Source organism: Hypanus sabinus, chromosome 8 (assembly GCF_030144855.1).
Source record: "Hypanus sabinus isolate sHypSab1 chromosome 8, sHypSab1.hap1, whole genome shotgun sequence".
NCBI classification, from domain to species: Eukaryota; Metazoa; Chordata; class Chondrichthyes; order Myliobatiformes; family Dasyatidae; genus Hypanus; species Hypanus sabinus.
Window position 1 is genome coordinate 1,165,955 of NC_082713.1, and position 21,856 is coordinate 1,187,810.

General features: G+C 43.3%; 1 protein-coding gene across 9 annotated transcripts in view; it reads right to left on the bottom strand.

Moving 5' to 3' along the window:
• Positions 1-21,856, bottom strand: part of map7d3 (MAP7 domain containing 3) — a 274,252-nt gene that overhangs the window by 179,272 nt on the left and 73,124 nt on the right. For all 9 annotated transcript variants that reach the window (XM_059976665.1, XM_059976667.1, XM_059976669.1 and 6 more), the window contains exons 2-3: positions 13,597-13,701; positions 7,186-7,266 (exon numbers count right to left, since the gene is read on the bottom strand). In XM_059976665.1, the coding sequence (XP_059832648.1) occupies positions 7,186-7,266; positions 13,597-13,701 (186 nt within the window). The remainder of the gene's footprint in view (positions 1-7,185; positions 7,267-13,596; positions 13,702-21,856) is intronic.

Here is a 21,856-nt window from a genome sequence, read left to right on the forward strand (position 1 = left end):
TATACTGGATGAATTCCTCCTTTAATAACTATTACACAGTTTTATAGCATTGGTAGAGTTCTAATTTGTTCTGTATTTAATCAAAATACATAATTTTAGACCATAAGGCAAAGGAGCAGAATTAGGCCAGTTGGCCCATCAAGTCTGCTCCATGATAACATCATGGCAGATCTATTTTTTCCCTCTCTTCAGCTCCACTCCCCAGCCTTCTCCCTATAATCTTTGATGCCATGGCCAATCAAGAACATATCAATCTCTGCCATACATACACCCAGTGCTCTGGCCTCCACAGCTGCCTATGGTAACAAATTCCACAAATTCATTCTCTGGCAAAAGAAATTTCTCCACATCTCTATTTTAAATGGATGCCTCTCTATCCTAAGGCTGTGCCCTCTTGCCCTTGACTCCCCCACCACGGAAACATCCTTTCCATGTCTACTCTCTAGGCTTTTCAACATTTGAAACATTTCAATGACATCCCCCCCCCCCACCAGTCTTCTAAATTCCAGCGAGTACAGACCCTGACTTATCAAATGTTCCTCATATGATAACCCTTTTATTCCCAGAATCATTCCTATGAACCTCCTCTGAACCCTCTCCAATGCCAGCACATTTTTTCTTAGACCTAAGCTGAGGAGCCCAAAACTGTTCACAATACTCCAGGTGAGGCCTCACCAGTGCCTTATAAAGCCTCGGCATCACATCCTTGCACTTGTACTCCAGATCTCTTGAAATGAATGATAACATGGCATTTGCCTTCCTCAATACTGACTCAACTTGCAGTTAACCTTCAGGGTGTTCTGCACAAGGACTTCCCAACTCCCTCTGCATCTCAGAATCCTGGATTTTCTCCCCATTTAGAAAATAGTCTGCACATTTACTTCTACTATCAAAGTGCATGACCATGCATTTTCCAGCAATGTATTTTATTTACCATTTTCTTACTTATTCTCCTAATCTGTCTAAGTCCTTCTGCAGCCTTTCTGTTTCCTCAACGCTACCTGCCCCTCAATCAATCTTCATATCATCTGCAAACATGGCAGCAAAGCCATCTATTCCATCATTTAGATCATTGATATGCTGCATGAAAAGCAGTCCCAACACTGACCTCTGCGGAACACCATTAGCCACTGGCAACTAACCAGAAAAGGATCCTTTTATTTTCACTCGCTGCTTCCTACCAAAATCAACCAATGCTTGAACCATGCCAGTAACTTTCCTGTAATATCATGGGTTCTTTATCTTGGTAAGCAGCCTCTTGTGTGGCACCTTGTCAAAAGCCTTCTGAAGATCCAAATATACACATACACTGTATCCTACATGTAAACCCCTCAAAGAATTCCACAGGTTCATAAGGCAAGATTTTCCCTTAAGGAAACCATGCTGACTTTGTCCTATTTTGTCCTGCGTCACCAAGTATTCCATAACCCCATCCTTAACAAATGACTCCAACATCTCGAACAAAGCTGGGTGGCAGTGTGAAATGTCAGGAGGATGTTATGAGAATGCAGGGTGACTTGGACAGATTGGGTGAATGGGCAGATGCAGCTTAATGTGGATAAATGTGAGGTTATCCACTTTGGTGGCAAGAACAGGAAGGCAGATTACTATCTGAATGGTGTCAAGTTAGGAAAAGGGGAAGTACAACGAGATCTAGGTATCCTTGTTCATCAGTCATTGAAAGTAAGCATGCAGGTACAACAGGCTGTGAAGAAAGCTAATGGCATGTTGGCCTTCATAACAAGGTGAGTTGAGTATAGGAGCAACCCCTGGTGAGACCACACCTGGAGTATTATGTGCAGTTTTGGTCCCCAAATTTGAGGAGGGACATTCTTGCTATTGAGCGAGTGCAACGTAGGTTCACAAGGTTAATTCCTGGGATGGCAGGACTGTCATATGTTGAAAGATTGGAGCAACTGGGCTTGTATACACTGGAATTCAGAAGGATGAGGGAGATCTGATTGAAACATATAAGATTATTAAGGGATTGGACATGCTAGAGGCAGGAAACAGGTTCCCAATGTTGGGGGAGTCCAGAACCAGAGGCTACAGTTTAAGAATAAGGGGTAGGCCATTTAGAACGGAGTTGAGGAAAAACTTCTTCACCCAGAGAGTTGTGGATCTGTGGAATGCTCTGCCTCAGAAGGCAGTGGAGGCCAATTCTCTGGATGCTTTCAAGAAAGAGTTAGATAGAGCTCTTAAAGATAGCGGAATCAAGGGATATAAGGAGAAGGCAGGAATGGGGTACTGATTGTGGATGATCAGCCATGATCACAGTGAATGGCGGTGCTGGCTTGAAGGGCTGAATAGCCTACTCTTGCACCTATTGTCTTCCCAACCACTGAGGTCAGGCTAACTCGTCTATATTTTCCTTTCTGCTGCCTCCCTCCTTTCTTGGAGAGTGGAGTAACATTTGCAATTTTACTTCGGAACCATGCCAGGGTCCAATGATTCTTGAAAGTTCATTAGTAATGCCTCCACAAACTCTATCACTACCTCTTTCAGAACCCTATGGTGCAGTTCATGTGGTCCGGATAACTTATGTATCTTTGGGTCTTTCAGTTTTTTCAGCACCTTCTCCCTTGCAATAGTAACTGCTCTCACTTCTCTTCGCTCACACCCTTCAACATATGGCACACTGCAAATGTCCTCCACAGTGAAGACTAATGAAAAATACTCACTTAAGTCATCTGTCAATTCCTTGCCCCCATTACGTTTCCAGCCTCACTTTCTAGCGGTTCTATATACACTCTCATCTCTCTTTTTTAAATATCCTTGAAAAAGCTTTCTCTATCCACCTTGAAACTGTTTGCTAGCTTGCTTTAATACTTCATCTTTTCCCTCCTAATGATTCTTCTGGTTGCTTTCTGTAAGTTTTTAAATGCTTCCCAGTCCTCTATCTTCCTGCTACTTTTTGCTTTGTTGTATGCCCTCTCCTTTGTTTTTACATTAGCTTTGACTTGCCTTGTCAGCTACAGTCATACTATTTTGCCATTTTATTATTTTTTTGTTTTTGGAATACATCGTTCCTGCACCTTCCTCATTTTTCTCAGAAGATCAAGCCATTGCTATTCTGCTGCCATCCCTGTTAGCATTTCCTTCCAAGTTACTTTGGTCAACTCCTCTCTCATACCACTGTAATTTTCTTTACTCCACTGAAATACTGATATGTCAGACTTTACTTTCTCCCTATCAAAGTTGAACTCAATCATATTGTGATTACGTCTCCTAAGGCTTGCCAACCTTAAGCTCCCTAATCGCCACCAATGCATTATATAACACCCAATCCAGTACAGCTGATCCCCTAGAAGGCTCAATGACAATCGGCTCTGAAAATCCATCTCTCAGGCATTCAACAAATTCATTCTCTTGAGATCCATTACCAACCTGATTTTCCCTATCTACCTGAATGTTAAAATCCAACATGACTATCATAACATTGCCCTTTTGACACCCCTTTTCTATTTTGTGTTGTAATCTGGTCCACATCCCAGCTTCCGTTGGAAGGACTGTATACAACTGCCATCAGGGTCCTTTTACCCTTGTAGTTTCTTAAATCAACTCACAAGGATTCAACATCTTTCAATCCTATGTCACATCTAATGATCTGATGCCATTCTTTACCAGCAGAACCATGCCACCCAGTCTGCTTACCTTCCTGTCCCTCCGATATAATCATATAACATATAACCATATAACAATTACAGCATGGAAACAGGCCATCTCGGCCCTTCTAGTCCTTGCCGAACGCTTACTCTCACCTAGTCCCACAGACCTGCACTCAGTCCATAACCCTCCATTCCCTTCCTGTCCATATACCTATCCAATTTTACTTTAAATGACAATATCCAACCTGCCTCTACCTCTTCTACAGGAAGCTCATTCCACACAACTACCACCCTCTGAGTAAAGAAGTTTCCCCTCGTGTCACCCCTAAGCTTTTGCCCCTTAACTCTCAACTCATGTCCCCTTGTTTGAATCTCCCCTACGCTCAGTGGAAAGAGGCTATCCACATCAACTCTATCTCATAATTTTAAATACTTCTATCAAGCCTCCCTCAACCTTCTATGTTCCAAAGAATAAAGACCTAACTTGTTCAGCCTTTCCCTGTAACTTAGGTGCTGAAACCCAGGTTGCATTCTAGTAAATCTCCTCTGTACTCTATTTTGTTGACATCTTTCCTATAATTCGGTGACCAGAACTGTACACAATACTCTAAATTCGGCCTTACCAATGCCTTGTACAATTTTAACATTACATCCCAACTCCTATACTCAATGCTCTGATTTATAAAGGCCAGCATACCAAAAGCTTTCTTCACCACCCTATCCATATGAGATTCCACCTTCAGGGAACTATGCACTATCAGTGGTGGAGGCAGATACACTAGTGAAGTTTAAGAGACTACTAGACAGGTATATGGAGGAATTTAAGGTGGGGGGGTTATATGGGAGGCAGGGTTTGAGGGTTGGCACAACATTGTGGGCCAAAGGACCTGTAATGTGCTGTCCTAATCTATGTTCTAATATTATTCCTAGATCACTCTGTTCTACTGCATTCCTCAATGCCTTACCATTTACCATGTATGTCCTATTTTGATTACTCCTACCAAAATGTAGCACCTCACACTTATCAGCATTAAACTCCATCTGCCATCTTTCAGCCCACTCTCCTAACTGGCCTAAATCTCTCTGCAAGCTTTGAAAACCAATATGTAATATACAATATGTAACCTTGGACATTCAGCTCCCAACTACAACCATCCTTCCACCACAATTCAGTGATGTCTACAACTTCATACCCAACAACCTGTGAAAGTGCAACGAAATCAACCACATCCATTTCTTATACTCCAAGCATTCAGAAAGAACAGTAAGCACTGCATTTGCTACTTTTTTCTTTTAATTCAGCATCCCTAATGCACTGATTCTGCATCTTTGCTGGCTGCAATTTTGTCCTGACATCTGCCTGCCCTTCCTGACAGTCTGACTGCACACTATCTTTCTTTGTTTTTTTTTTAAACCATCCATTCTGTCCTGAGTCCCTTCACTCCAGTTCCCACCACCCCCCCCCCCACACCAAGTTAGCTTAAACTCTCCCCAACAGCTCTAACAAATTTGCTGCACAAATATTGGTTCCCCCTCAGGTTCAAGTGCAACACATCATTTTTGTACAGGATCTCCCCCAGAAGAGATCCCAAAGATTCAAGAACCTTAAGTCCTTGCCCATGCACCAGCTTCTCAGCCGCACACTTATCTTCCAAATTATCCTCTTTCTACCCTCACTGGCACATGGACCAGGTACCAAACCAGAAATTACTACCCCGGAGGTCCCGCTTCTCAGCTTTCTGCCTAGCCTTCTCAATTCCCTATTCAGGCTCTCTTTACTTTTCTTTCCTATGTCATTGGTACCAATATGTACCAAGACATCTTGCTGCTCTTCCTCCCCCTCCAAAATGCTATGGATGAGACCCAAGATGTCCCTGAACCTAGCACCTGCGAGGCAACATACAAACCAGGTGTCCCATTCACATCCACAGAACCTCCTGTTTGTTCCTCTGACTATTGAGTCCCCTATCACTACTGCTCCCCTCTTCTCTCTCTTTCCCTTCTGCACCACAGACCCACGATCAGTGCCAGTAACCTGGTCTCTGTGGCATTCCCCTGCGAGGTCATCCCTCTTAACAGTATCTAAAACCGTATACTTATTATTGAGGGGAATGGCCACAGGGGATGCTCTACGCCAACTGCGTATTCACATTTCCACTTCTTCTAATAGTCATCCAATTACCCGCCTCCTGTAACTTAGGGGTGACTACTTCCCTGTAACTCTGATTGATGATCTCCTCGCTCTCTTGTACAAGCCAAAGGTCATCCAGTTGCTGCTCCAGATCCCCAACACGGTCTTCAAGGAGCTGCAGCTGGATGCACTTCACACAGATGTAGTTTCCTGGGAGACTCTGGTTCTTGCAGGACTCCAACATCTGGCATGAAGAACACACATAATTTGTCACTCAGTTAAACTATAGTTTGTCTTTTTTTTTATACCTTTTTAACTATTTCCATGAAACTTAGGCTAATTGGGGCAGCTGATTAATTGGGCCAAAATGTACTGGTCTTGATGTGACCCAATTAATAGGAATCTATTGCACATGAATTTTAATTTTCCAGTTGCCATCATCTCTGGATTGAACTCATTTCTATCAAAAATTTAGTACTCTGGTTTCTAGTTCAGTAAGTTATTATAAAGCAACAATGGTTTCAGGGACACAGGTAAAGAGCTCGCAGAAGCTGCTCAACAATCAGTGGCAAGAAGAAAGATTTTCTCAGCAAATGCAGTAAATCATCCAGTTGTTTGCCAGAAAAGACAAAAGGGAGGTGGAGCAGAGCCCAGGAATGGCAGCAGTAGGGGTAGTGATGTCTAGGGATAGCAGAGAGAGGGTGCTGTGGAGGATTGAGCTGACAGCAACCACCTCACCTCATCTAATTTTCACTCCTGGCTATTTCTGGCAACTCGAAGCCTGAAACCACAGTGAGCAAAATAGTTCTGAATTGTTATGCTGCTTATTTCTCGTGACTATGTGACAAAAATCACAGCTTTTTGAACATAAACACATGTGAATGACATTATTTAAAAACTGTTCACTCAAAACATGGTGCAGTGTCTTAACTGCCATGAAGTACACATGACTAATGCTAGTTAGAAGCTGTTTCAATGCATGGGATAATGAAGGACATGGAGAATGAAGTGAGAGTGAAATTAGACTGGGTAGAATGGCAATTAAACAGTGAGAACTGAGAAGCCAACGTATGAAAGAACAGTTTCTGAGATCCTTTGGAATGAGGTATGTTTACAGGGTAGGAGTCACCAACCTCAGAAACATGGTCACAGTGCAACATGAGACCCAGCATCCAGCGCAGCATAACCACAGCTTGGAAGAATTCCAGATAACTAGTAATCACAAATGGATCTGAATGGACTTTACGTGCCATTATCTCCTGCATTATTAAACCGCCACATCAGTAGAGGTAACAAGTGGCTAGAGCATACTCCTCTGTTTTTAAAGTCTTTTTATCATTTTGAAGCAGTCGTACTCTCAGGATAGATAATGGTAGGAACGAGAAGCATGCCTTCCTTCTTTAAGTGAGCCTAGTAGTTACTGGACAAACTCAAGCTGCCACTTACCCATCTCCTTCTCCTTCTCTTCCCTTCGTGCTTTGGCTAGTCTCTGTCTCTCGACAGTCTTCAACATGGAGCCATCTATTACTAGTAAGAAAAGTCACAATTTGATCATGAGCATAATCTATTCAATTAAAATTTAGTATAAATTTACAGACTAACTATGGTTCATTGAATACGCTCTCCGGACACTAGAAACAGCCATTCTACAGAGGCAACGGATTTGATGAAAGACTATTTCCAGAAACTGGTACAAAATCTAAAGAATCAGAATATAGGGTGGGTACATGTTTACATATTTATGTATTTTGAGTAAGTGTCAAGATGCTTGTGCATTTTAAGGACCAATCAGTAGTGCTGCTATTGGGTGTCATTTTGACCTAGACAGAAGAAGACAAGAGCAAGAGTGGTCCATTTGGTCCTTTAAGCCCACCCTGCCATTCAATATCAATTCTGTGCAGGCTCCCCATAGCTCCCAATTCCTCAATCTTTCAAAGAAATTATCTACCACTTCTTTAAACATCTCCAGTTACCTGTATGTGGCCATCACAACCCAGCTAGAGAATCAAAGGTTTATTTATTATCAAAGCAGGTATCCATATACAACTCTGAAACACAAACAAAAGGAAGTCTGCAGATGCTAGAAATCCAAGCAACACACACAAGATACTAGAGGGACTCAGTACGCCAAGCAGCATCTATGGAAAAGAGTATGGTTGACATTTTGGGCCAGCACCCTTCGGCAGGACTGGAGGAAAAAAGCTCAGGAGTAGATTTAAATGGTGGGGAAAGGAAGAGAGAAACACAAGGTGATAGGTGAAACCTGAAGGAGGAGGGATGAAGTAAAGAGTTGGGAAGTTGATTGGTGAAAGAGATACAGGGCTGGAGAAAGGAGAGTCTGACAGAAGAGAACAGAAAGCCACGTAATAAAGAAAAAGGGGGAGGAGGAGCACCAGAGAGAGGTTTTGAAAAATTGTGCAGTTTTGAAAAATTATCACTAATGCATCCACTATTTCTTGGACTACTTCCTTAAGCACTCTGGGATGCAGACCATCTAGCCCTGGGGATTTCTCTGCCTTTAATCCCTTCCAATTTACCTAACACCACTTCCCTACTAACATGTATTTCCCTAAGTACCTCCATCTCACTAGACCCTCGGTCCCCTACTATTTCCAGAAGATTATTTATGTCCTCCTTAGTGAAGGCAGAACCAAAGTAGTTACTCAATTGGTCTGCCATGTCCTTGTTCCCTATGATCAAATCACCTGTTTCTGACTGTAAGGGACTTACTTTTGTCTTGACCAGTCTTTTTCTTTTCACATATCTATAAAAGCTTTTACAGTCAGTTTTTATGTTCCCTGCCAGCTTTCTCTCATAATCTTTTTTCCCTTTCCTAATTAAGCCCTTTGTCCTCCTCTGCTGGTCTCTGAATTTCTCCCAGTCCTCAGGTGTGCTGCTTTTTTTTGCTAATTTATATGTTCCTTCTTTGGACTTGATACTATCCCTAATTTCCCTTGTCAACCACGGGTGCACTACCTTCCCTGGTTTATTCTTTTGCCAAACTGGGATGAACAATTGTTGTAGTTCATCCATGCGATCTTTAAATGTTTGCCATTGCATATCCAGCGTCAACCCTTTAAGTATCATTTGCCAGTCTATCTTAGCTAATTCACGTCTCATACCTTCAAAGTTACCCTTCTTTAAGTTCAGAAGCTTTGCTTCTGAATTAACTATGTCACTCTCCATCTTAATGAAGAATTCCACCATATTATGGTCACTCTAACCCAAGGAGCCTCGCATGACAAGATTGCTAACTAACCCTTCCTCATTGCTCAATACCCAATCTAGAATGCCTGCTCTCTAGTTGGTTCCTCGACCTGTTGGTTCAGAAAACCATCCCGCATATATTCCAAGAAATCCTCTTCCTCAGCACCCTTACCAATTTGGTTCACCCAATCTATATGTAGACTGAAGTCACCCATTATAACTACTGTTCCTTTATTGCACGCATTTCTAATTTCCTGTTTAATGCCATCCCCAACCTCACTACTACTGTTAGGTGGCCCGTACACAACTCCCACCTGCGTTTTCTGCCCCTTAGTGTTAGGCAGCTCTACCCAAATCGATTCCATATCCTCCAGGCTAATGTCCTTCCTTTCTATTGCGTTAATCTCCTCTCTAACCAGCAATGCTACCCCACCTCCATTTCTTTCCTGTATATCCCTCCTGAATATTGAATATCCCTGGATGTTGAGCTCCCATCCTTGGTCACCCTGGAGCCATGTCTCTGTGATCCCAACTATATCATATTCATTAATAACTATCTGCACATTCAATTCATCCACCTTGTTACGAATGCTCCTCGCATTGACACACAAAGCCTTCAGGCTTGTTTTTATAACACTCTTAGCCCTTATACAATTATGTTGAAAAGTGGCCCTTTTTGCATTTTGCTCTGGATTTGCCTGCCTCCCTGCCACTTTTACTTTTCACCTTACTACTTTTTGCTTCTACCCTCATTTTACACCCCTCTGGTCTCTCTGCACTTGTTCCCATCCCACACCACATTAGTTTAAAGCCTCCTGAACAGCAGTAGCAAATGCTCCCCCTAGGACATTGGTTCCAGTCCAGCCCAGGTGCAGACCGTCCTGTTTATACCGGTCCCACCTCCCCCAGAACTGGTTCCAATGCCCCAGAAATTTGAATCCCTCCCCCTTGCACCATTTTTCAAGTCACGTATTCATCTGAAATATCCTCCTATTTCTACTCTGACTAGCACGTGGCACTGGTAGTAATCCAGAGATTATTACCTTTGTGGTCCTACTTTTTAGCTTATCTCCTAACTCCTTAAATTCACCTTGTAGGACCTCATCCTGTTTTTTTACCTATATCGTTGGTACCTATGTGCACCACGACCACTGGATGTTCACCCTCCCATTCCAGAATGTCCTGCAGCCGCTCAGAGACATCCTTGACCCTTGCACCAGGGAGGCAAAATACCATCCTGAAGTCTCCTTTGCGGCCACAGAAACGCCCATCTATTCCCCTTACAATCGAATCCCCTATCACTATCGCTCTCCCACCCCTTTTCCTTCCTTCCTGTGCTGCAGAGCCACCTATGGTGCCATGGACTTCATGAATCACTTCCAAAGAGCCTCCAACAGCAGTATATCTTTTTAATCAAAAGATTAAAAAATGAGAGCTAGACAGTCTTCTACAGTATTAAGCCAATGCCCACCATAAACTTCTATTAAAGTTAATAGTTTTTAAGGCAATAAGGACACAATAGTCAATTCATTAAAATACAAGACAGGTAGTCTCCATCCATGTGGACATGGTGGAGGATTACAAATACCTGGGGATAAGAACTGACAATAAACTGGACTGGTCAAAGGACACCGAGGCTGTCTACAAGAAGGGTCAGAGATGTCTCTACTTCCCGAGGAGACTGAGATCCTTTAACATCTGCCGGACGATGCTGAGGATGTTCTACGAGTCTGTGGTGGCCAGTGTTATCATGTTTGCTGTTGTGTGCTGGGGCAGCAGGCTGAGGGTAGCAGACACCAACAGAATCAACAAACTCATTCATAAGGCCAGTGATGTTGTGGGGGTGGAACTGTACTCTCTGGTGGTGGTGTCTGAAAAGAGGATGCTGTCCAAGTTGCATGCCATCTTGGACAATGTCTCCCATCCACTCCATAAGGTACTGGTTAGGCACAGGAGTACATTCAGCCAGAGACTCATTCCACCGAGATGCAACACTGAACGTCATAGGAAGTCATTCCTGCCCGTGGCCATCAAACTTTACAACTTCTCCCTTGGACTGTCAGACACCCTGAGCCAACAGGCTGGTCCTGGACTTATTTCCACTTGGCATAATTTACTTATTATTATTTAATTATTTATGGCTTTGTATTGCTATATTGTCTACACTATTCTTGGTTGGTGCGACTGTAACGAAACCCAATTTCCCTCAGGATCAATAAAGTATGTCTGTCTGTCTATCCAGAGATAAGAGTTTACATCCCAAGTTACAAAAGGTGTTCTAAATTCAAGAAAAATCGGGAATATAAAGTAATCTCAGTAAAAAGTCAAACTACCAGAAAGTTGCTAAAATCCACATGTTTAAGGGAAGGAGATGTGGCATCTTTGCATACCATCAACATGGATTAATAAATATTTTAGTAAGAAACTCAATACAGGGAACAACAAAGGATGGTAGACAAATAACAGTTTTAAATATACTCAAAGGCCTCCATAAGCCATCTATGGCAACGAAGACCATAAGACACAAGGAGCAGATTATGCCATTGGTCCATCGAATCTTCTCTGCCATTTACAGGTGTCCCCCGCTTTACGAGTGCTTGCTTTATGCCACTTCGCTTTTACAAAAGACCTACATTAGTAACCTGTTTTCACATTACAAAGAGAATTTTCGCTTTTAAGAACATTTTTCCCATATAAATTAACGGTTCTTCGCTTTACGCCATCTCGGCTTAAAGGTTTCATAGGAACGCTCTACCTTTGTAAACGGGAGGGGTACACCTGTAATCATGGCCGATGTTTTTATCCCCTCCTCAGCTCCACTCTCCAGCCTTCTCCTTGTAACCTTAGATGCCATGAACCGATCAAGCTCTGCCTTAAATACGCCCAATGACCTAGCCTCCATAAAAGCCTGTGGTAGTAAATTCCACAAATTCACCACCCTCTAGCTAAAGAAATTTCTCCGCATCCCTGTTTTAAGTAGACGCTCCTCTATCCTGAGGCTGTGTCCTCTTATCCTTCTCTCCCTCACCATGGGAAACATCCTTTCCATATCTACATTGTCAAGGCCTTTCAATATTCAACAGGTTTCAAATCATCCTTCACCCCCTCATCCTTCTAATTCCTGAGTACAGACCCAGAGCTACCAAACCTTCCTTGTATGTTAATCCTTTCATTCCCAGAATCATCCTTGTGAACCTCCTCTGAAACATCTCCAATACCAGCACATCTTTTCTAAGATGAGGAGCCATAAACTGTTCACAATACTCAAAGTGAGGCCTCACCAGTGCTTTATAAAGCCTCAGCATCACATCTCTGCTCTTGTATTCTAAACCTCTTGAAATTAATGCTATCATTGCATTTGCCTTCTTCACCACCAACTCTACCTTCAAGTTAGGACTCCCAAGCACAAGGACTCCCAAGTCCCTTTGCATCTCAGATTTTCAAATTTTCTCCTCTTTCAGAAAATAATCTTCATATTTATTTCCACTACAAAAGTGAAAGACCACGTATTTTCCAACATTGTACTTTATTTGCCACTCTCTTGCCCATCCTAATCTGTCCAAGTCCTGCAGCTTTCCTGTTTCCTCAACACTACCTGCCCCTTCACCAATCTTTGTATCATCTGCAAATTCCACAGATTCACTACCATCTGGCTAAAGAAATTCCTCATCTCTGTTCTAAATGAACGTCATTCTATCTTGAGGCTGTACCACCTGGTCCTAGACTCTTCCACTATTAAAAACATCTACTGCATGTCCATTCTATTTAGACCTTTCAATGTTTGGCAGGTTTCAATAAGTCCTCCCCTCATTCTTCTAAACTCCAGTGAGTACAGGTCCAGAGCCGTCAAACGCTCATGCGTTAACCATTTCATTCCTGTGATCTTTCTCGTAAACCACCCCTGGACCCTCTCATCCTTCTTAGATTATTGGGTCATAAACTACTGTCAATACTTCAAGTGTCCAATGCCTTATAAAGCTTCAGCATTGCATCCTTTTTGTATTCTACTCTCTTGAAGTGAATGCTAACAATGCATTTGCCTTTCTTCCTACCAACTCAACCTACACTAGGACCCTCAAATTCTCTTTGGATCTCTCATCTGAATTCACTCCCTATTAGGAATAGTACACATGTTGAACGCTGTACTTGCTAGCAAAGCCAAACTTAGAAATCGGAAAGTTTAAACAGTAACATGTAAACGAATACATAGTTTCACAATTAAAGTACATTTATTATCAAAGAATGCATAAATTTTATAAGCTTGAGATTTTCTTGCTCACAGGTAGCCACAAAGGAAGAAACCCAAAGGAACCCAATTAAAGGAAAAAAAAATAAAAGACCAACACTCGATGTGCAAGAGAAAGGAAAAAAATGCAAGTCATGCAAGCAATCGAAGCAAACAGCATTCTGAAATTAGTTCTCAGATCTGAACCCCAGAGCAGTAAGGCCTTGCTTATCTGTTCATCATATTAGCAGACACAAAGCACAACAGCTGGGGCAGACTTCATAGCCTCAGCGTCAATTGATGCATTCATTTGAAACTTTAAAAAGTCATGACTGGATAGAAGTACCACAGACTGCACATTCTCCCACTGGCAGGGTCACCAATCCCTCCTGAGAATCTGTCAGCATTTAGCAAGGCACAAATACCTGGTTTGGTTGGTGCTTTCACAATGACTGGTGATGGATCAGCAAGGATTGGACTATTTACACTTTGGCTTCTTCTTTCATCTGCTTGTGCTTGGGCTGCAGCAACTATGTGAGCGAGAGAAGTGAGGGAGAGGTTAAAAAATCAATTATAATAGGCAAGACCTTTTGCACCACTGCACCCCCCTCCTTCAAATAACTCTCAACATTCTGACAATCTAGCTATTTGCTGGTGTCAAGCATCAAGCTAAACCTTATATATTTTGACTTACTGTGAGACGATTTGAACTCTCAGCCTCTGGAAACTAATCCAGGGCCATGACCACACCACTTCACCCAAACTTCAGACTCTTGGATTACAGGGCCAGTTGTGGCAGGTGCCTATCTGTGGCCATTTTACTAAGATACATAGAGAGCATAGAATGACCCTATATCAGATCAATGCTTGTACGCACATCAGGCAGAACATGTTACAATATTACATCCCAACTTTCGATGTCAGAAACACAGGAGGGGGCAGATTAGTAAGAAGTTTTCCTGTTAGAGAAAAACAGCTCAGGAAATTTACTGGGTTGGTAGAATTTGAAGTTAATTTAATCACAGAATGGTTAGAGGACTGGAGGCCATTTAGCCATCAAGTCTATTCTAGCCAAGAATAAAACTTGTTTCATTTTGAACGATACCACTGCATTTCCCTGCACAGCAGTTTTAGTACAATGAACTATGCCTTCCTCTAGCTCTTCCACCTGTACTGTACTATATACTATGGCTTCCACCTCTTCACCAACAGTAAGTTACTTGCTACCTGTTCAGCCCATACTGTACATGATTTTAATGATATCTGATGATATCACCAACAGATCAACACCTCTAGTCACTAGCCACACCTCCAGACCCAAACTTTATCATTTCCTGTCACAGTCACCTATGTACAAACACTTCTGTGCCTAGAGTCACTTTATGGACATGCACTCAATGTATATAAGCTACCTTATGTATTTATATTTATTTTGTTTTATTACTATTATTATGCTCTTTATCTTACTGTGCTTTTTTATGCTGCTTTGGAGCTGGAGAGCAATTAATTCATTTTCCTTTACACTAGTGAGCTGGAAATAATATTAAACAATCTTGAAATCTTACTGTGCAGAAAGAAGAATAACCGTAACTTCTCCATTTATTGACAAAACAATTTCAGTAAGAATCCTGTGGTTCCTCTCTGCAGATTCTATATCTTCTCAAAGTGTCGGAGCCAAAACCAGACGCAAACTTCAGTGTAACTCAGCCAGTAAACAGGCCACTTGGCCCATCACGGCCACAATCCCAGGATGAATTGCAATGTATCTATTTCAACACTAGGAGTATTAGGAATAAAGGGGATGAACTTAGAGCATGGATCAGTACGTGGAACTACAATGTTGAGGCCGTTACTGAAACTTGGCTGGATGAAGGGCAGGATTGGCTGATGCAGGTACCAGGGTTTAGGTGTTTTAAAAGAAATAGGATGGGAGGCAGAAAAGGGGGAGCACCTAAGGATTTCCAGCGGGAAGACATTTTGAATTCTCAGGGGAAGAGAGAGGCCAGACTGCACAGGAGGCAGCCATATCCAGCAGACAGTGGAGAAAGAGGCAGCAGAGTGAAAGGGTTTTGGCTCCACGGGCTTCTGCGGTAACAGGACGAGGTGAGGCAGTTGTTGATTGCAAAAGGAGGTAGTATGTGTGTGAGGCCAGTTTTCTGTGGTCGGTGTCAGATGTGGGAGGTCTGGAGTCTCCCAGCGTCCCGGATGGCCACATCTGCAGCCGATGCATCGAGATGCAACTACTAAGGGACCGTGTTAGGGAACTGGAGCTGCAGCTCGATGACCTTCGTCTGGTCAGGGAGAGTGAGGAGGTGATAGAGAGGAGTTATTGGCAGGTGGTTACACCAGGGCCATGGGAGACAGACAAGTGGGTCACAGTCAGGAGGGGAAGGGGAAGAGTCAGGTACTAGAGAGCACCCCTGTGGCTGTATCCCTTGACAATAAGTACTCCTGTTTGAGTACTGTTTGGGGGGGGGGGGGAAACAGCCTACCTGGGTGAAGCGACAGTGACTGTGCCTCTGGCACACAGTCTGGCCCTGTGGCTCAGTGTGAGGTGACACATCTTGGAAGGACAAATCAGAAGGCTGAGTACAGGGTTAATGGTTGGTTACTTAAGAGTGTGGATGAACAGAAGGTCCTTGGAGTTCAAATCCATACATCCCTCAAGGTTGCTGCACAGGTTGATAGGATAGTTAAGAAGGCCAATGGGTTGCTAGTCTTCATTAGTAGAGGGATTGAGTTCAAGAAGTAGAGAGGTCATGTTGCAACTCTACAAATCTCTGGTGAGACCACACTTTTTTGAGACCACAGTATTGTGTTCAGTTCCAGTCACCTCATTATAGGAAGGATGTGGAAGCTATGGAAAGGGTGCAGAGGAGAGTTACAAGGATGTTGCCTGGATTGGAAAACAAGTCTTATGAGGCAAGGTTAGCAGAGCTGGGACTTTTCTCTTTGGAGCATAGAAGGATGAGAGGGGACTTGATAGAGGTCTACAAGATTATGAGAGGCATAGATAGGGTGGATAGTCAGTACCTGTTTTCCAGGGCACCAATAGCAAACATCAGAGGGCATAAGTACAAAGTTACGGGAGGGAAGCTTAGGGGAGACATCAGGGGTAAGTTTTTTTTTACACAGAGGGTTGTGGATGCCTGGAATGACTTGCCAGGGATAGTGGTGGAGGCTAAAACATTAGACGTATGTAAGAGCCTCCTGGATAGGCACATGGATGAAAGAAAAATAGAGGGGTATGCGGTAGTGTGGGTTTAGTACTTTTTTTTAAGGAATATAGGTCAGCACAACATCAAGGGCTGAAGGGCCTGTACTGTGCTGTAGTATTCTAGTGTCTAGGCCTCAGAGACATAGAACATAGAATAGTACAGCACATTACAGGCTCTTAGGCCCACAATGTTGTACTGACCCTCAAACCCTGCCTCACATATAACCCCCCACCTTAAATTCCTCCATTCACCTGTCTAGTAGTCTCTTAAACTTCACTAGCGTATCTGCCTCCACCACTGACTCAGGCAGTGCATTCCATGCACCAACCACTCTCTGAGTGAAAAACCTTCCTCTAATATCCTCCTTGAACTTCCCTCCCCTTACCTTAAAGCCATGTCCTCTTGTACTGAGCAGTGGTGCCCTGGAGAAGAGGCGCTGGCTGTCCACTCAGTCTATTCCTCTAAATATCTTGTACACCTCTATCACTCCCTTAATCTCTGATCATAATGCATACTCTCTAAACTAGGCAGCATCTGATAAATCTCCTCCGTACCCTTTCCAATGCTTCCACATCCTTCCTATACTGAGGCGACCAGAACTGGACACAGTACTCCAAGTAAAAACACAAAATGCTGGCAGAACTCAGCAGGCCAGACAGCATCTATGGGAGGAGGTAGTGACGACGTTTTGGGCTGAAACCCTTCATCAGGAGTGAAGTAACGTGGGATGGTTGAGGGGGGATAAGAAGTGGGGGGAGGGATGAAGTAGAGAGCTGGGAAGTGATAGGCTAAAGGGAAATGGGCTAGGGCGAAGGTGAAGAATTATGGGAAATAAAAGAGAAAGAAAGGTAGGGCTGGGGGGAGATTATAGTGAGGGGGGGAAAGAGAGAGAAAGAGAACCAGACTAAAATTATAGATAGGGATGGGGTGGGGGACGACGACAGGGGTGTCAATGGAGGCCTGTGAGTTGAATGTTCATGCCGGCAGGTAGGAGGCTACCTAGGCGGGAGATAAGGTACTGCTCCATCAACCTGTGTGTGGCCTCACCTTGACGGTAGAGCAGGCCATGGACAGACATATTGGAGTGGGAGTGGTCTGTGGAATTGAAGTGTGTGGCCACAGGGAGATCCCGCCACTCTGGAGGACTGAGCGCCGGTGTTCGGCAAAACAGTCTCCCAGTCTGCAACAGGTCTCCCCAATGTATAAATGGCCACATCGGGAGCACCGGATACAGTATATCATCCCAGTTGACTTGCAGGTGAAGTGAAAGGACTGTCTGGGGCCTAGGATGGTACTCCAAGTGTGGCCTAACTAGAGTTTTATAGAGCTGCATCATTACATAGCGTCTCTTAAACTCTATCCCTCGACTTATGAAAGCTAACACCCCATAAGCTTTCTTAACTACCTTATCTACCTGTGAGGCAACTTTCAGGGCTCTGTGGACATGTACCCCCAGATCCCTCTGCTCCTCCACACTACCAAGTATCCTGCCATTTACTTTATACTCTGCCTTGGAGTTTGTCCTTCCAAAGTGTACCACCTCACACTTCTCTGGGTTAAACTCCATCTGCCACTTCTCAGCCCACTTCTGCATCCTATCAATGTCTCTCTGCAATCTTCGACAATCCTCTGCACTATCTACAACACCACCAACCTTTGTGTCTTCTACAAACTTGCCAACCCACCCTTCTACCCCCACATCCAGGTCATTAATAAAAATCACGAAAAGTAGAGGTCCCAGAACAGATCCTTGTGGGACACCACTAGTCACAACCCTCCAATCTGAATGTACTCCCTTCACCACGACCCTCTGCCTTCTGCAGGCAAGCCATATCAAATCAAAACTCAAAACATTTGATCAGTACCAGTGCCCTGGTGATTGTCATTTTCTATGTTCTGCCCTCCTTTCTGAATTTGCTAATTCTGGTGTGTTACATGAATCCTCAATGCTGAAGATTTGTGAAAATGGTTTAAATCAGCTGCCATCCTGTTTTCCATTATTAATTTACTAGACTCCTCTATTAGGCTCATTTTTAAAATTCTTTTAGAACTTATTTTTAAAAATAGGACTAGCTTGGTTGCATGGACCAGCTGGGCTGAAAAGTCTGTTTCTGAGTCCTGACTATAATGTTTAAAGTGTTTTTGTTTACATTTTAGATCATCTTCATTTCCTAATCTATTTTTTCTGTTATGAACCTTTCAGTGCCTTAATGCTTTATGTTTACATTCTGTCCAATCTTCTGATCTTCCCAATGATAACAGGTTACCATTACTCATATCACCACTCTATTCCCCTTTAACTGATCCTTCCCTCCAACTACTGAAAGCACCATCCACAGACCTAGTCACTTGGAAAGGAAGTAGTTACGGTCTGATTCATGTCTTGCCAGTTCCAATGTAACTGTCCCTTCTCTCCTCTGTACTGATGCTAACAACCCTCCCCATACGAATTCTTGAGCCACCATTCAATTCTGAAGTTATTGACTGTGTGCCAATTTGCACACAGGTCTGGTAGATGTCCAAAATTGACAGTTTTGTGGTGCTGCATTTAAATTTACCAACATAAATTCTCATCTTCCCTCAGCTGAACTGCAACGACACTGGTATATACACAGACTACAACAATGAGACCTTCTGCAACTGTAAATTTCTGTTGTGTCTGAGAGTACAAGCTTTATCCTGACATAGGGACTTGTGTTTATGTTTTTATGATCAGTATTTGGTTTCCTTCCATTTTGTTCCTCACTATACTATATTTCTTTATTTTATTTAGAGATAGAGCGCAGAAAAGGCTCTTTAGCTGTGCCACCCAACAACCTACCGATTTAAAGCTAGCCTCATCACAGGACAATTTACAATGACCATTGGGGGTCTGTATATAACTCCCATCAGGGTGAAAAAGGATCTAATGTTTTCCCAGCATATATAACGAGAAAACTTTTCTCAGGCTTCCATCCGGGTATAGGTGTCATTTATAACCAATGTTTTGATGACAAATTCTGCCATCTTCTTCAGGGATGATGCCTGGGCAAGTCTAGTCCCTAATCCGATGGTAGACTTAACCAGGCATCATCCCTGAAGCAGACGGCGGGTCTGTCATTCAAATGTCAGTTATAATCTATACCTGTTCCCAGCTGGAAGACCAAGAGGAGTTTATTTGTCCCATCAGTCTTTTTATCCTTGATGTTCCTTAGCTCTGCCCACAACGATTCAACACCTTCTGACTCCATGTCACCTCTTTCTATAGATTTGATTTCTTTTTTTTTAAACTAACAGAGACACCCTCTAACTGCTGTGCTTTCAATACAATCTATATCCTTGGACGTTAAGCTCCCAGCTGTAATCTTCTTTCAGACATGATTCAGTGATGCCCACAACATCATATCTGCCAACCTGCAACTATGCTACAAGTTCATCTATCTTATTCCGTATACTGCACATATCGTTCAGTTCCGTATTCACCCTTTTCGATTTTGTCTGCCTTTTACATTCCAACTCATCCTGTTAACTGCAATTACCTTTCATCAACCCAGCCTCATCCTCAGCATTATCCACTCCAGTTCCCATCCTCCTGCCAAATTAATTTAAATTCTCCCAAACAGCTCCAGCAAATCTCTCCTTTGGGTTCAAGGTGTAAACCATCGATTTGGTACAGGTCATATCTTCCTCAGAAGAGATCCCAATGATCCATTAATCTGAATCCCAGCCCCATGCACCAGTTCCTCATCCACACATTCACCTGCAAAATCCTCACTGGCACAAAGCCCAGGTAGCAATCCAGACATTACTAGCCTGGAGGTAGTGCTTTTCCACCTAGTTCCATAAAATCTCTCTTCAGGACCTCCTCACCTTTCCCATTGGTGCCAATATTTACCAAGACTTCCTGCTGCTCACCCTCTCCCTTTAGAATGCTGTGGACCCAATCCAAGACATCCCTGACCCTAGCACCTGGGAGGCAACATACCATCCAGGTGTCTCCTTTCCAAAGTGGTATACTTATTGAGGGGATTGGCCACAGGAGTACTCTTTTTGACACATTTGATTAAAGTACAGATAACTGGATATTGTATACTGAGCAAATTGAGTTGTATTTTGAAGAAAATGGAACACTCAATGAGTGAGTGCCAGTTCAGCTGAGTGCATTGGTTTAAAGGCATACAGATAAAAATAGAAGCTTAACTACTCCAACCAAACCAGCTGAAATGAGCTTTGCTGATATTAGAAACACAGAAAACATACAACACAATTCAACCCATAAGTTGTGCTGAACATGTCCATACCTTAGAAATTACCAGGCTTACCTACAACTCTCTATTTTTCAAAGCTCCATGTACCTATCCAAGTCTCTTAAAACACCCTTTCGTTTCCACTTCCACCACTGTTGCCGGCAGCCCATTTCACGCACTCACCACTCTCTACATAAAAAACTTACCCCTGACATCTCCTCTGTACCTACTCCCCAGCACCTTAAACCAGTGTCCTCTTGTGGTAACCATTTCAGCCCTGGGAAAAAGCTTCTGACTATCCACACGATCAATGCCTCTCATCATCTTGTACACCTCTATCAGGTCTCCTCTCATCCTCTGTCGCTCCAAGGAGAAAAGGCCAAGTTCACTCAACCTGTTTTCATAAGACATGCTTCCCAATCCAAGCAACATCCTTGTAAATCTTCTCTGCACCCTTTCTATGGCTTCCACATGCTTCCTGTAGTGAGGCAACCAGAACTGAGCACAGTACTCCAAGTGGGGTCAGACCAGGGTCCTATATAGCTGCAACATTACCTCTTGGCTCCTAAATTCAATTTCACGATTGATGAAGGCCAATACACCGTGTGCTAGTGATTGCCAACCCATCGATGGTTGATCTTTGAGGCTTTCCCAATAGATCCCGAAAAAAAAAGAAAAATAAATACACAAATACTGTTAAGAGATTGTTTCCGCGTCACAGGGTTTTAGTTCTGTTCTTTCTGCCCAGTGCGTATGTATTTAGCTCCCTCGCCATGCACTACACAGTGTACTTCAGTGGCCTCAACCACCAGGCTGCAAGGAAACGATATGATTTGGCGATATGAAACTGCACCTTTCCTCATTCCTTGTCATGCCCACTGCTGAACTTGAACGCACACAAGGTCATTTCCCATGTGAGGCCATCAGTCACCTAAACGCAGTGATACCCTCACACTAAGGATCACCGGTTGGCCTCAGGAAACCAGCCGCCTCGCACGGCCAGTAGGAAGTGCCGTTGCTACTGGCCTGGAGCGCGGATAGATGGGCGCTGCCTCTAAACCAGTTTAGCACACCGAATGACGTGGGGAACCTGGTGCTAAGATATTCGCAGACGACCTAATTTGGGCTCAGGGTTTTGTAGGTAGCAGAGCAGCTACCTCGCTGCGATCTACTGAAGTCATCCCTTGAGACAAACTTTTGTTGGCCGATAGATCCTACAAGGGAGGTGGGCGTGTGTCCTG